The sequence below is a fragment of the Hylobates moloch genome, unplaced genomic scaffold (assembly GCF_009828535.3).
Source record: "Hylobates moloch isolate HMO894 unplaced genomic scaffold, HMol_V3 SCAFFOLD_3, whole genome shotgun sequence".
Taxonomy (NCBI): Eukaryota; Metazoa; Chordata; class Mammalia; order Primates; family Hylobatidae; genus Hylobates; species Hylobates moloch.
The window spans coordinates 19579665-19596878 of NW_026652278.1; the positions used below are offsets into that span (position 1 = coordinate 19579665).

General features: G+C 35.5%; 1 protein-coding gene across 3 annotated transcripts in view; it reads right to left on the bottom strand.

Annotated features, from left to right (window-relative positions):
* Nucleotides 1-17214, bottom strand: part of NHLRC2 (NHL repeat containing 2) — a 62018-nt gene that overhangs the window by 41972 nt on the left and 2832 nt on the right. For 2 of the 3 annotated variants that reach the window (XM_032177374.2, XM_032177377.2), the window contains exon 2: nucleotides 16032-16184. In XM_032177374.2, the coding sequence (XP_032033265.1) occupies nucleotides 16032-16184 (153 nt within the window). Of the gene's footprint in view, nucleotides 1-14709; nucleotides 15680-16031; nucleotides 16185-17214 lie in introns of those variants that run through there. The other variant, XM_032177387.2, reaches the window with a different exon arrangement.

Consider the following 17214-nt stretch of genomic DNA (forward strand, 5'->3'; position numbering starts at 1 on the left):
TATAAAGAACACAGAGAGAAAGAAGATTGAAAAAAAAAAAAATAAACAGAACCTCAGGGACCTGTGGAACAGTTTCAAAAGATCTAAATAAGTATAACTGGAATCCCAGAAAAAGTGAATAAATAGATTGGGGCAGAAAATAATGCCCAAACTTTCAAAATTTGATTAAATATATAAATTTAGAGAATTCAAGCTCAGCACACACAAAATAAATTAAAACCATGTCTAGACACATCATAAACAAACTGCTGAAAACCAAAGGCTACACACACACACACACACACACACACACACACACACACACACACACATCCCTTGAAAGCAGCTGGGAAAAAAGATGCAGTGAGGAATGGTTGCCTGGGGAATGTGGGTAAAGGTGGTGGGGAGGAGTGGGAAGGACTGCACACCTGTTACCTTGGGCAAGTTACTTAACCTGTTCATCTGTTTTCTCATTTGCAAAACGAGGAAAATAACAGTAAATGCCTTATAAGTCAGGTGGATTAAAAGAGATAATCTGTGTAAGGCATTTAACATAGTACCTAGTGTAGAGTAAAATTTCAACAAATTTTGCTATTATTATTTTTTAAAGTTGTAAGTACAAAGATTAATAAAAGATAAATGTAAACATTTACAAATATCAGAAGAGATTAGGAAAATAAAACAGCAAAGAAAGTGCATCATGTTGATAAACACAACAAATATAACCAAATACACATAATACTTGTACATTACCAGTCATATGAATAAATACCAATGGGCTTAACTCATTATTAAAAGATTTGGATAAGTTCTTTATATAAAAGACACATCTAAGAAAATGTGAATCAGAAAGGTTAAAAATAAAGGGGTAGAAAAAGATATGCGAGGCAAATGAAAGCAGTAAGAATATAAGGGTTGTAGATCTCCTCCTTCTGCATCTCCAATTTCTGGGCCAGATGAGTGTTTTGCTCCACTTCATCATCTAAACTGAAGCTTACATGGGTTTCAGTTTATCCTTGTGAGTTCTAGTTCATGTTTGCAGGTTCTTTCTGGTTTGCCCTTGTTCTCTGCTACTTTATATCCATCTTTCCTTCTCAACTGCCTGACCTGCCATCAGGAGATATAATTTGCCAATAATTACAACTTCAATTCCAAACCAAAGCACAAGAACATATGCACACACACCTCTGCTTGAAGACTGTGAAAAGTTAGCAAACTCAGGTAGGTTGTAGGAGCACACAGAAGGAACAGCCTCACATATACTAGTTAGCCATGTAGCTCCACAATAACATAAGGTCAACTACCTATAATGAATTATGTGTTAGTTCTTTCATTATTATACCCAGTTGTTGTGCTTCTCTGATCAAACTATGACTAATATAGCAAAACTCTACATCCTAGTTTTGGTGTTAGCTCTACATGTATAAAATCTCCACCCATCCATTAGCAGTTTCCCTACTCACCCATGGTTCCCTAGCTCTCCCTATAGTAGATTCACCAGAAAGGGCACATGTGCACAGTATTCTCTGAGTTTTTGGACATTCAAACTGTTTTTCTTTAACCTTGATTGATTCTTGAAGGACAAATGGTTGGATATAATCTCTTTGGTTTATGGTTTACACTCATTAAGATTCCTGAAATGTCACTCTATTGTTGCCTTGCTTTGTACATTATTTGTGAAAAGCATGGCCAGTCTAACTTACATGTCTTTGTAAGTTACGTTCTTTGTTTTTCAATGCTTAAAGTATAATAATTTTACTAGGATACTTCTTGGACTGTTCTGGGTCAATCTTCCCTGGTACCTTGTAGGCCCTTTCAATATGTAAATTCAAGGTTTCTTTTCTTTCCAGAAAGTTTTCTTGGATTCTAATTTTAGATATTTGTTCAAGTCAGCTGTTCTGATTTTCTTGAGGGTCTCCAAGTAGTTTTATGTTGGACCTCCTCTGCCTGCTTTCCAATTCAATCATTTTTTTCTCTAAACCTTTTAACTTTTTTTTTTTTTTTTTTTTTTAGCTCATTTTCATTCTCTGGGGTTTCCCTCCCTGCTTTTAATGCCCCTTAATAAATTTTTATACAAATTTATTGTCCCTTGGACAAATTTAGTTTTCATTTGTAATACAATTTTGAATTTGTCTTTTCTTTTCTGGATTCAATTAACACTCATTTCCCTGTTTCTTTTTTGTCCATTTCTTATTTTCAAATTTCTGATTCAAGCTGCTTTTTTCATTATTCCTAAATGCTGACTGAGGATATTTAATCCAGTATGAAGCAAGGTGTTACAGTTTTGTCAACTTTGTATCAGCATTTTAACTCTGAATTGCATTTTCAGCTTTTTTTGCAGTAGTTTTTATATAGGTGTGATCTGCTTTTTTCTATTCCTCTTCATTTTGTGAACAGGGTTCCTAGTTTGAGAGTGCCCTTTTCTGACAGTTCCCTTTTTCTGGGCAGTTTCATTTATGAATAGCATTGGTGGAAGGTGGGGTTGATATATCTTCTTTCTCTTTTGTTTCCGTTAGAACCTTACCTTTTCCCTCATATACCCTTTTTTCCCTTCAGTGGCCTATCTCCAAGGGAAACCGAGCAATGCTTCTCTGAAGCTTCGATTCCTCGTCCTGCACTCTTTTAAGAGCTGGTGATATGGTCTAGTATGTCCAAACCTGTGTTCAGTATTTTATACTTTGTATTGGAGCTTCTCTTTCTGGGGGTAAGGAGACTATTCTGTTTGTGCTTTGTCTAAGTACTCTGAACAACTCTACTTGTTCTCAGGGAGTCTTTTTAAGTCTCCCCTACACTTGTTCTTGGCATCCACAGACTTACAGCAATAGAACCTTTATGGGAATTTAGTTTATTTCTGAACTTACATGTAATGTGAAGGCCATGATATTCTCTGTCTCCTAGTATTGTGAAATGCAGGGCCAAGTGTGATTTTACTTGCTCTCCCCTTTTTTATTGTTTGGAACAGAGGCGAGGGACAGTGGGGAGATTCAAGATCGGGTGGCCACCATCTTCCTCCAAACTCAGAAGTAGCAGAGATAGATTCTTTTTAATCATTAGGTTTATTGACATATAATTACTTACACTAATCTTTCATACTTTGTTAATTGATTAAATAAATTCAACTGAGTATAAAACCAGAAACTGGTATAAAAATAGAAGTATAGTATAAAATAAGTATTTCCAATAGCATAAAAACGGAAGTACTTCCAATATGATAAAGAATAAGGAAAAAATGCCTACTATCTCTATTATTGTTTAACAATAAATTGAGGTGGGGCGTGGGGGATTAGCCAACATAATTAGACAAGTGAAATCAATTAGAGGCATAAGACTGAAAAATTTCTATATGGAAATATAACAGTATATCAAGAAAAGTCTGGAGACTCAATTATAAAACTAAGTCAAATAATAAAAAATTCAGGGCCAGGTGCAGTGGCTCACGGCTATAATCCCAACACTTTGGGAGGCCGAGGCTGGCAGATCACCTGAGGTCGGGAGGTCGAGACCAGCCTGACCAACATGGAGAAACTCCATCTCTACTAAAAATACAAAATTAGCCGGGCGTGGTGGCACATCCATGTAATCACAGCTACTCAGGAGGCTGAGGCAGGAGAATTGCTTGAACCTGGGAGGCAAACGTTGCGGTGAACCGAGATCACACCACTGCACTCCAGCCTGGGCAATAAGAGCAAAACTCTGTCTCAAAAAAAAAAAAAAAAAAAAAAAGATTCGGGAAGGAAGAATACATAATTAACACATGGAAATCAATAGCCTTTATATACTCAAACAACAACCAGTTAGGGGATATAATGGCAGACAAAACTCCATATACAATAAATAGCCATATAAACATAAGATTAACCCAACTCAAAAATGCATCTTAAAATTACACCAAGATACCATTTCCTATTAGATTGGTAAAAATTTAAAAGTATGTCAAAACAGTTTATTGAAGCAGCATCTGAGAAAGAGGTACACTCACACACTGCTAGCAGAAATACAAACTGGTACAACTTTCCTGATGGAGAATTAGGCAATACCTAACGAAACTACATATGTACTTAACTTTGACCCAGCAATGCCACTTTTAGGAATTTATCCTCAAGTGATTCCACCAGCAAGACAAAAGCATATCTACAAGATTATTTATTGCTTATAATTGCTAAATATGGAATGATCTAAGAGCCAACACACAGGATAGGAGAGTGGCTGAATGAGTTATGGCACACACACAGTGAAGTACTATGCAGTTACTTTTAAAAGTCAAGAAGTTCTCTATGAACTGTTATGAAGTGACTCCTGGGATAAATTTTTACATGAAAAAAGCAAGTGTATAAAAATGTCTACAGTATGTCACCTTTTGTTTTAAAAAAAGGAAATTTTAAAAAATATGGGACAGAAATGGAAAGGCAAGAACAGTTAGAAGGGATGGGTAGATAGAATGAGCATCTGTTTCATCCTCACTTTGAAGACCATGTTGTCTTACACACCCAAAAACTAAGTCAACAAAGATGGGGGGGGACTTAAAATGAAATACAAATAGAAAAAAACAAATCTAACGATACTTCAAATGAGTAACATAATTTAATGGGGAAGCTGAGAAGTGGGAAGGAATAGCCTAAGTAATTTCTGAATTATTTGACAGACTAGAAGCAAAAACACCATAGTAGCAATGAGCACATCTAGTTCCCAGACCTTGGTTTCTCAATACCATTCCCTTCTAAAAGGGATCAAAGCTCCTTAAAGAAATAGCTGACTCAGGGTTGGGCTGGAAAAACACAAGATACATCTGGAAACATTTTGGTGTGTTTAGTAAGGAAGGGCTCAAAAAACGACAAAGAAATACCAAAAGATCACAGAAGACAGCCTGAAGGGGATCCTATTAGTCAAATCTTGGACAATTTGAATACCAAAATCAATTATCACAGTAATGATTTATAACCCAATGAATTTTAAATAAGAATCCATGAGTTAAATCTGTATACATTTTATGTACATTATATATATGCAATATTTATCATAAAGTATGTTATCATGTATCACACATTTTCCTACTGACGAATATATCCCAACATTTCCTTGAAGAAGTGATGACTCAAGTGAGATATCAATGATGAGGTGTTAGGTGCAGAGAACACTGAAGGAGATTCCAGGGAGAGACAACAGCACCTACAAAGAGGAAGCAGGAAGGATAGAAGAAACTGAAGAAGGTAGGTGACTAGGCACAGAGAACAATGGAGAATGTGGGACAAAATGAGAATAAACATACAGATGGGATCAGTCTTGTAAGTCATGGTAAAGATTTATATCTTTATCCTAGGAAAAATGGGAAGTTACATGGAGAATGAGAGGCAAGTCTCAAAGATATTTCAAACTAAACTCATAACCTTCCCCTCCAAATATGGCCTTTTCAGTGTTTCCTGTCACTGAATGGCACCATCATCCATCCAATTATAGAAGCAAAAAACCAATCTAGGACATCTCTGCAATAATCAAATCAGCCCACTCTCATCATCCATACTTAATCCACAATCAAGTCCTATTGCTCTTATCAGCTATGACTAGTTTCAAGTTGTTATCCTGTTCACAGAGAGCACAATAGCCTTGTCACAGATTTCCCATATCCATTCTTGTCCACCAAGTAGTTATCCATCCTGAAGTCACTGATCTTTCAAAAACGCAAATCTGATCATGTCACCTTGCTGCAGAAAATCCTTCATTGGCTTTCAATCGTTCCTAGTATAACAAATCTCATCTCTCCAGTATCTTCTCCACACTCTTTTCCTCCTGCAGTATATTCTAGGACTTCTTTGGTTCCTCAATAATATTATTCCTTTGGCTTTATAGGGTTGGCATACAGTGTTCCCTCTGACTGGAATGTTCTCATCTGTTCTCAACTACTAAAGCCACACTTGTCTTTTAGAACTGAAGTTCAATTTTTACTTTCATAAGAAAGATTTCTTCCAGATTAAACTCTATAATGTCATCATAGCAGCCTATAATGTTTCCTATAGATCACTAATCAGAAATTATAAAAATATGTATGATTATTTAATTATATGCCTTCTCTTGTTAGACTATAATGCCTACTAATTACACAGGTCCCATGCATGTTTTATTATTCTCCAGTGCCTAGTACATAAGCAGGAAACGAATGATTTCACAGGACATAAATACTGAAGGAATTTATACATCTGCATAATAAACCACATCATATTGTCCAAATAGGAGATCTATATTGATCTACATACAAACACAGTTGCCAAATATCCACTCCCATTTTTTTCTGTAAGAACCTCAATATGCAGATTTTTCTTAAATTATTTTGCTTTTTCTGTTAATCATGCATACTAAAAAGTGGATGTAAAAGATTCTTCCCTTTATGAATCCTTTGCCAACATGGGGATCAAAATTACTCCATTTAAGAGAAAATACAGAAGAAAGGAAAGAAGAGAGGGAGACAGGAAAAAGGGAGAGAAGAGGGCAAGGAAGAAGGGAATGAGAGAAGGAGAAACTATATCAAAAATTGTAACTTCCTTCTTCTCAGTGAAGTAAAACACCACCACCACCACCAACAAAAAAACCACACATCCATGGTGGCTCAAGCTATTTGTAATACCAGCACTTTGAGAGGCTGAGGTGGGCAGATCACTTGAGCCCAGGAGGTCATGGCTGCCGTGAGCTGTGATCACACCAGTGAACTCCAGCCCAGGCAACAGAGTGAGACCTTGTCTCTTGACTAACAAACAAAAAACATGATAAATATATAACTGCTTCTAAAATATTAGTAATAAAACCACTTTTTAAAATACATATTTTTAAAGCTTCAAAGGTCTTACTGAGAGATGTATACTTCTAAATGCACTCAATTACAATTGTATATACTATAGTAGAACGTGTAGTTTAATCACAGGCAATGTAAAAACCTAGTTAAATGCAAGGATTCAGACTATTTGAGGCATTTCGAAAGATGCTAAAAACAAAAAAAAAAAAAAAAAAAAAAAAAAACCCTGTAATGGAGACATTCTGAGATCCAGAAGACAACCATGGCTTCACTAGACAAAAAGGATGAAACGATGATTCCAGGCAGAGGGAACATTGTGTCAAGGTGGTAAAGCAAGAGGAATAATGATACTTAGGAACTGAAGGAAAGCCAGGGAGGCTAGAACAGCCTTGAGGAAGGATGAGAAGGGTGTGGAAAAGATGCTGGAGAGGGAAAATTTTCGTTTTTATACTAAGAACAATGGAAACATAAAAATGAAAGGATCAAAATTGCTGAACACTAAATTGGGAAATAAATGAGAAGCAAATTTGAAAGCCAATCAAACACTGATGTCAGGCTGTTGTCCACACTAAACATCTGAAAATGTGCCATAAATTGGCAATGTTTTCATAGTCCTTTAAGAACACAGAATAGATGAACTACTGAATAAAGAAAATATAAAGTGTGTGCAGAAAGAGTTAACATAGTAGCCCGGACTGCCATCCTTTAAAAGGCGTGCAGACAAGATAGGCTCTTGCCTGGCTTCTGGGAGCTTAGATTTCGGGAGGGTTTTCACCATTCCTAGAACTGATAAGAGTGGCTCACTATGCCTAAAATGTTTGTACAAACAATATAGCTTATACTGAATACCTGCTTTCCGTCTGAGAATCTGAACTTTTGAAACATGACAGCAGGCAGAAGCTGCCTACATGACCAGACCCCAATAAAAGCCTTGGTTATTTCTGAGCTTCTCTGGTTGGCAACATCCCAAATGTGCTGTCACAACACATTGCTGAGGAAATTAAGAGCATCTTAGGTTGACTCCACTGAAAGAAGACTCTAGAATCTTATACCTGGTCTCCCTTCAACTCAGCCCCATGCATCTTTTCCCTTTCCTGATTCTGCTTGGTATCTTTTTGCTATAATATAGTCATGAGTACATGAGTACAACTATATGCTGAATCTTGTGAGTACTCCTAATGAAAACTATCAAACCTGGTGAAGGAGCTGGGCGGGTGGGCGGGGGCGGGGCAGGCAGGCGAGGTTTGAGAACAATGACACAAAATGAAATTATATATAGACTTATTTAAAAGCTTAGTTTTACTATAAAATTAAAGGTGCATTCTTCTAATTTTTAATAAAGTATAAAACAGAAAAAAGCATATGCTATATGACAATACTAGCATTTACTCAACAGTAATACGAAATTCAGATTTTTAGAAGTCTGATTTAGTTATACATTAACATACACCTAGCAATCACATTAAACACACAAGGCTTTCCTAATAGATGTTTTCTTATAAAACAAAAGTGCTTTTCCTTAGATAATAGCCATTATGTTCAATTTCAGTACTATATAATAACATACCATTAATGTATACACCATAAATAAAAAACTTAGAAGTTCTCAAGTAGAAAAGGGTAAAATATCACTTGCAGTTTAACATAAATACGTACTAAGTTATTATTAATTAATAACAATATTAGGGCATAGTTACTTCTTTAAAAATGTTTAAACATCAGAACAATTCATTACTATTAAGTACGTTTTGCTTTTTGCTTTCAAACCTTTTGGCATTTGTGATTTCTCATTTGCTGCTGTGAAAGTGGCACTGGCCCCTATTACAAACCTGCGTTTAAAAGCTGATTTAGAGGAAGCAAGTTGATTATGAAATTGGGCCTCTTTCAAGGTGTTTTGAATTAATAAACACTTCTTTATTCAGTGAAACATTTTTGGCTTTATGGTAAAATGAGTGGAACATTTCATGGAATTTTAAATATACTACCAAATGTCACTTTGAGAACATAAATAGCACTGCTGCAGACACATTCAGAAGTACATCAAATAGTAATGGGAGAAGATATTTAACTACAAAAAAGCAAATTTAATTTAGTGACTTAGTGACAGCTTATTGAGCTGTCATGTGATCATTTCTGGGTATGTCTGCTTTTATGAATATGAACTGATCTTCTAATGAATACAAAAATCTTTTAAGTTATCAGGATTTTCACATAGTAGCATATTACAGAAGTAATGTTTCTTTGAAATACAATGTTGAGACTACTTACAAAATATTTTTTAATAGTTAAAAATTTATTCCACTATATAACAAACCTGCACGTTCAGCACATGTATCCCAGAACTTAAAGTAAAAAAAAAAAAAAAAGTTGAAGTTATATTAAAAAAAAAGAAAAGAAAGCCTCTGTGAACACTTATCCCAGTGGCATTCTCAACCATTTCTCATGCTTTTCCTTTTTTCCAATATTCTTCACAAACCTGTGGCAAATTAAAGAAAAAGTTCTACGGTAATCTCAAAAAATATATATTCCACAAATGATATTCTAAGCCAAATACAGAAAAACACTAGTCAGTATTCTCTACCACACTAACAAGTGAGTTATTGGGCCAGCAAATCATACGCAGTAATATGCTAATAAACCAGCTCTATTATATGGTGAGAGGAATCGGGGGATGAAAAGCGATTTTTAAAAACCTCTGATTTGTGGCCAGGCGTGGTGGCTCACGCCTGTAATCCCAGCACTTTGGGAGGCCAAGGCGGGCGCATCACAAGGTCAGAAGATCGAGACCATCCTGGCTAACACGGTGAAACCCTGTCTCTACTAAACATACAAAAAATTAGCTGGGCGTGGTGATGGGCGCCTGTAGTCCCAGCTACTCGGGAGGCTGAGGCAGGAGAATCGCTTGAACCCAGGAGGCGGAGCTTGCAGTGAGCTGAGATGGTGCCATTGCACTCCAGCCTGGGCGACAGAGCAAGACTCTGTCTCAAAAAACAAACAAACAAACAAACAAAAAAAACCTCTGATTTGTAGCATTTGTTGATTTCCATGGTCTAAATACTCCCACTATGGCTGGCTTCAAGATTACCACTGGCTCATAAAATTTCTTACATATTTAACAAATGGCTCTCATCAGCCTACAGGAGCCAGCTCCAACACACCACTGACTGTACCCCTCCCAGTGGTGCACAATTCTGACCCTGTAAGGTTCATTTTTAAAATAGTTGTTAAAAACCCATTTTTGTGTGTGTGTGTGGGTTTTTTTTTTTTTTTTTTAGACAGAGTCTTGCTCTGTTGCCAGGCTAGAGTTCAGTGGCACGATCTCAGCTCACTGCAATCTCTTGCCTTGTGGGTTCAAGTGATTCTCTTCCCTCAGCCTCCCTAGTAGTTAGGATGACAGGGGCACGCCACCACACCCAGCAATTTTTGTATTTCTAGTAGAGACAGGGTTTCACCATGTTGGCCAAGATGGCCTCCATCTCTTGACTTCATGATCCACCTGCCTTGGCCTCCCAAAGTGCTAGGATTATAGGCGTGAGCCACTGCGCCTGGCCCATTTTTGTGTTCTTATAGTTTCTTCCACAAAATTTACTATTTTAACCATTTGTAAGTGTACAGTTCAGGGTATTTAGTACATTCCTATTGCTGTGCGACCATTGCCATCCTCCATCTCCAGAACTCATTTCACCTTGCAAAAAACTGAAAATATACCCATTAAACAATAGCTCCTCATTCTCCCCTCTCGCTAGTCACTAGCAACCACCATTTTACTTTCTGTCTCTATGATTCAGATTACTCTAAGTACCCTGTGTAAGTGAAATTATGTAGTATTTGAATTTTTGTAAGTGGCATAAATTGTGAATTTTTTTTCACCTAACATACTGTCCTCAAAGTTCATCCATGTTAGAATTTCCTTCCAAGGTTGAATAATATTCCACCGTATGCATACACCACATTTTCCTTACCCACGATCCATCAATGGACACTTAGGTTGTTCCTAAATCTTGGCTATTGAGAATAATGCTACCAGATATAGGTCTATTCAGGTTTTCTATTTCTTCACAGTTTAGTCTTAGTAGGTTTTGTTTTCAGAAATTTGTCTATTTCATCTAGGTTATCCAATTTGTTAGTGTACAATTGCTCATAGTACTCTTATAATAATCCTTTTTATTTCTGTAGAACCAGTAGTAATGTTCCCATTTTCATTCCTGATTTTAATAATTTGAGTCTTCTTTTTTCTTAGTCTAGCTATCTAAAGGTCTAGGAATTTTTCTGGTACTTTTAGAGAAACAACTTTTGGTTGGTTGTACCCAAATTGATCTTTTCTATTACTTTTCTATTATCTATTTTGTTTCTCCCTGCTTGAATCTTTATTTCCTTCCTTTGGTTAGCTTTGGGTTTAGTTTGTTTTTCTTTTTCTAGATCCTTAAGGTGTAAAATTCTATTGATTTAAGATATTTCTTGTTTTTTAATATAAGCATTCATAACCATAAATTTCTTCCTTAGCCCTGTTTTCACCATGTGCCGTAAGTTTTGTTACACTGTGTTTTCATTCATCTCTAAGTATTTTCTAATAATTACCTATGTGTTTTCTTCTTTGGTCCACTGGTTATTTAAGAGTGTGCTGTTTGATTTCCACAAATTTGTGAATTTTCCAATTTTCCTTTGGTTATTGTTTTTTAACTTCATCTGCGATCAGAAAAGATACTTTAATATTTATCTTTAAAAAAATCTATTGAAATTAACTTGTGGCATAACTAATGGTCTATCCTGGAAAACGTCCCATACGCAATCCTGTTGTTGTTGGGTAGTGTTATCTTGTTGGGGAGAGTGTCCTGTATATATTGGGTATAATTCTCCGACTACTATTGTAGAATTGTCTATTTCTCCCCTCAATTCTGTCAACTTTTGCTTCATATATTTTGTCTGTTAAGTGCCTAGGTGTTTATAATCATTGTATCATTATAATCATTGTATCATCTATGTATTAATTTTTTTATTTTTTAATAAATGAGGTCTTGCTATGTTACTCAGGCTGCTCTCCAACTCCTGGCCTCAAGTGATCTTCCTGCCTCAGCCTCCTGAGTAGCTGGGATTACAGGTGCAATCTGTGCTCAGCTTGGGCTTTTCATTAGTATATAATGTCCTTCTTTGTCTCTCGTAACCGTTTTAGATTTAAAGTCCGTTTTGTCTGATACTAGCATAGGCATCCCAGCTCTCTTTTAGTTACGATTTGCATACAATATCCTTTTCCATCCTTTTGATTTTAACCTGTTTGTATCTTTGGATCTGAAGTGAGACTCTTGAAGACAACATATAGTTGGAGTATGTTATTTATTCATTCTGCCAATTTCTGCCTTTCAGTTAGAGGACTTAATCCATTTACATTTAAAGTAATTATTGACAAAGAGGGACTTATCTGTCATTTGGCTATTTGTTTTCTACACGCCTTAGAGCTTTTTTGTCCCTCATTTCCTACATTACTGTTTTTTTTTTGTTTAGTTGATTTTTATTTTGTAGTGAAACATTTAAATTATTTTCTTATTTCATTTTGTGTATATTCTTTTTTTTTTGTGGTAACCAGGGGAATTACATTTAACATCTTAAAGTTATTACACTCTCATTTGAATTTATGCCAGCTTCAATAACATACAAAAACTCTGCTCCTTTAACACCTCCATCCCATCCCTTTCAGTTGTTGATGGCCCCAAATTACATCTTTGTAAATTATATCTCCAAATATATAAACTAATAATTACTTTAACGCATTAGTTTCTTAAATTACATAGAAAACAGGCCGGGCTCGGTGGCTCATGCCTGTAATTCCAGCCCGCAGTTTGAGAGGTTGAGGCGGGCGAATCACCTGAGGTCAGGAGTTCGAGACTAGCCTGGCCAACATAGCAAACCCTGTCTCTACTAAAAAAAATACAAAAAGTAGCTGGGCGTGGTCGCAGGCACCTGTAATCCCAGCTACTTGGGAGGCTGAGGCAGGAGAATTGCTTGAGCCTGGGAGGCAGAGGTTGCAGTGGGCTGAGATGTGCCACTACACTCTAGCCTGGGGTATAGAGCGAGACTCCGTCTCAAAAAAAAAAAAAAAATACATAGAAAACAAAATGTGATGTTACAATAACATTAGCTTTTAGAATAATTTTAAAAATATAGTAGTCTCTTAAATCATGTGGAAAACAAAAAGTGTAAACACCAATGTTACAATAACACTAGTTTTTATACTTGCCCATTATTTACTTTTACTGAGATCTTTATTTCTTCACAGACTTGGAATTAATGTCTAGTGTCCTTTCATTTCAACCTGAAGGACTCCTTTAGCATTTCTTTCAGGACAGGTCTATTAATGAACTCCCTTAGCTTTTGTTTATCTGGAAATGTCTTACTTTCTCTCTCACTTTTGAAGGACAGTTTGCCAGTCATAGAATTCTTGGTTGACAGTTTTGTTCCTTTAGTACTTTGAATATATTGGCTCACTGCCTTCTGGCCTCCAAAGTTTCTGATGAGAAATCAGCTGATTATTGAAGATTCCTTGTATGTGATGAGTTGCTTCTCTCTTGCTTTCAAAATTCTCTCTTTGGTTTTAGGCAGTTTGATAATAATGAGTCTTGGCGTGGTTCTCTTTGAGTTCATCCTACTTGGAGTTCACTAAACTTCTTAGATGTTTGTGTTCATGTTTTTCATCAAATTTGGGATGTTTTTAACCATTATTTCTTCAAATATTCTCTGCAAAAACGCATATGCTGGTCTGATTGATGGTGTTCCATGGTCCATTAGGCTCTGTTTTCTCTTCTTCAATCTCTGTTCTGTTTGTTCCTTAATCATTTCCATTGCCTTATCTTCAAAGTTCACTGATTCTTCTTTCTGCCTACTCAAATGTGTCTTTGAATCTCTACATGGCCCGACCTATGAGGGTATGACTTATGATTTTTCAACTTTATGATGAGTTTATCTGGACATAATCCACTGCATGTCAAAGAGCTCCTTATGATTTAGGAAGTTATGATTTCTACTGAGTATCACCTTTCCACCATCAAGTCAAAATATTTTAAGTCGAATTATCACAGGTCAGAGACCATCTGCTGTGCTACCAAGCATTAAACATACTTTCTCAACTTCATGGTATTTTCAACTTACCATGGGTTTATCAGCTGCCCTGTAAGTCAAGGAGCCTCTAGTGAGTTTCTCCTCTCTGTTAGTCCACTTTTCAGTTCCAGAATTTCTTTCTAGCTTCTGTTTAGGTTTTCTATCTCTTTATTGTACTTCCATTTTCTTCATACACTGTTTTTTGAAAACTTTTTCCATATTTTCCTTTAGTTATTTGGGCATCTTTAAGACAGTGTTTTAAAGTGTTTGTCTCATCGATATGCTATCAGGTATTTTTTAGAGACAATTTCTATCGGTTTATTTTTTTCCTTTGAATGGGCTGTACTTCCCTGTTCTTTGTGTATGCTTCATGATTCTTTGTTGAAACTGAGAGTGAATTCTTGCTCCACTTACAAAGTATTTTACTTTTCAGAAGTGTATTTGTATATAAAAATATTTTTAATTTTTTTGTCACAATGTGCTATAAAAACAATGTTTCCAGTAAACTGGTAGGAGATTATAAGGATCCATTCTAGGAAGTCACTGAATCTGCTTAAGGTATGGGGTTAACCATGAGTTCACCAAACAGTCTTTTAGGGGTGATCTTAGGTATGGAACTGGTAAACTTTGAGATTCTTAACTCCATGTGTAATGCCATTCTAAAACACAAATGTCATCCGTCTACTAAAAAACAAATCAAAAACAAACTTCAATATCTCTGTATCCTCACAGAAGGAAAAGTCTAAACTATTAAGAACGCTATACAATGCATTTCACAATGTGGTCCTAACCTAACCTACCTTTGTCTCCTTTTACTTTTACCATGAACCCTTACAGTCTTACCATACTAAATTATTTACCTGTTCTTGGAGCAAGAATCCTACTCCTCTGTGCTTCCATGCTTGTTTACCTGACGCTTCCTCAGCCAGGAGTGTCCCTTCTGCCCCATTTTCATTTTCAGCTGCACTCCTGCTCATTTTTCAAGTCCTAGCTCAATTGTCTCCTTCTCTGAGAAATCTTTTCCAACATTTCTAGGCAAAGTGACTTATTCCTTTCCTTAGGTTCCACAATGTTTTTTATTCAATTTTGTTACATATTTCCTCAGCAGTTAGCAGAGTACCCTGCACATAACAACATGTTTAATAAATGTGATGTCTTGAACAAGAAACACTGGCATCTAAAACCTAGGAGATAAGATATCCATATTTCTTAAATCCATACAGATAAATTTTTAATAACAGGATTTAGCTAATAGAAATATTTGAGTTCTTGATAAATCATTTGACTGGTAATTTTAACATACACTCTATTACAATTCAAAAGCATCTGAAGTTTCAGTTGCACTGAAGATTTCTCTATCACTTCCCCTTTAAAGTTAAGTTTCAGAATATCCTTTACTTTTGTACATATATAGTCTATTCTCATCTTTACTATCACAGGATCGGTGACCCTATCTCTTTTTTTAATCCACTCCAAGATTAGTGCTTCAATTCATTTAAACCTAATTAAATGGTACTTTTAATTAATTTCATTTACTCCCATGCTCTTTTTTTAGAAAGTAGACAAAAAAAAATCTGATTAATTTTTCAAACTTCTAAAGCCAATAAGTATTATCTCCCACATCTTTAGAATTTGTAATACCATTAAAATGGATTTCCTAGTGTGCTTTGAAAAACATTAGCTGTAATAAATCATTTTTTAATGAAGCAGGGTCAAAGAAAGAGTATCTGTTATGTTTTGCATTCCACTGCAGTTCATGTCATTCAATATTAATGAAAGCCTAGTCACATTTCCTAATAAGAACTTTAAACCTTTATATCACAGTGAAAACAGTGTAAAGTTAAGGTCATATATTTTATTTTTTTAATAGAACAAATTTAAGTCAGCCTCAACATACAAAAAGACCTTTTAAAATATCTGACCATGAAAAAAAGCAAATTATGCCCCTATCCTCAGAGAAAAACCATATACTAATGCTGGTTCTTTAGATAGGCAAACCACTATCGCTAAGCTTAACCCTTTATGAAAAGGTACATGAAGTCCTTAATTCATAGATTAGAGATTACTTTTAGAATCCCTGAAGTCTTGCCAAATGTTCATTCTCCTATGAGCTAATGAGTCAGCCACTCTTCCAGTGACTATGCCAGGACAGTCTGTTAGAAACTAATTAAAGAGCAGATACCTTTATCAGAGTATGTGTGTTCTAATGCATGGAGATCAGGCAATAGGTGAATACAGTTTATGCAGCAGTAGGTGAAGAAATCAAGGACGACTATTTTTCCACATAGATCCTTGTAGACAGAAATAGGTTCTTCTGTGTTCAGCCATTCTAATCCTGAAATTTACATAAAATAAATTACAATGATTAAAGAGAAAGATAAAATTTACCTAAAACTTTCCATTACAATGTGACCTTTTTTTTTTTTAAGACTAACGCAAATAAACACTTTAAGAGAGAGTAGCACCATATAAAGGCTGTGGCGGTTGCATGTATTTATACTTATTTACTATGAACCATCATTTTCTATCAACAAAAGAAATAAAAGATCTATCTTTATGACTGTGACTAAACAGGTATTTGTGGTTTGGAAGAACATACCAAGAAGGCAAATTAGTAGAGATCAAAAGCCCAAAAAGAGAAGAAAGAAAAGGAAGGGATGGGGGTACGGGTGGGGGAGCAGGAGGAGTAGAGGACGGGAAAGCTGCTATTATGATGCCGTCTGCAAATAAAGCAAGAAAAAGCTACTAAATTTTTTCAGAAATAGGGTAACAGTCTGTGAAAAGGAGTAACGGCAACACACTTAGGCAAAAAAAAAAAAAAAAAAAAAGGGAAGAAATATCAAATAGTAAATGAACCTAATTACAGAAACAATTAGATACAAATGGGCTACTGAGAATAAAGGTCAAGCTTAAGAATAGTAAGATATAACTAAACATCAAAAAGGAGTGAAATGTGTATAACGATAAACATACAAAATGCCTAAAACAGTTTCCTAAAGGAGAAGAAACTGAAATATTCTGGATTTGGATGAGACTGTAAATACAAATAAAATATGCTAAAGTTAAGCAAAATACACTTATTATTGTTACAGATTTCATTGAGGTAACATTAATATTAATGAAGAACATGTTCCTTTTCCTCCAAAAAAAGAAAGCTCTGTACTATGAAGAAAGATTTTGTTAACTAATAATAAAGTACAGCATCCCTATTTAACCAATTTAGGAAAATAAAGTTTACTGCTTATAAATCATTCGATGCAGCTATTAAACTATTAATTATACCTTGAAGCAGGTATTTAGAATAGCTTGTAGCAACTGAAAGCCAAAGTTGGGAGGAATAAGTAAACAGTAACAGCTAATGACTA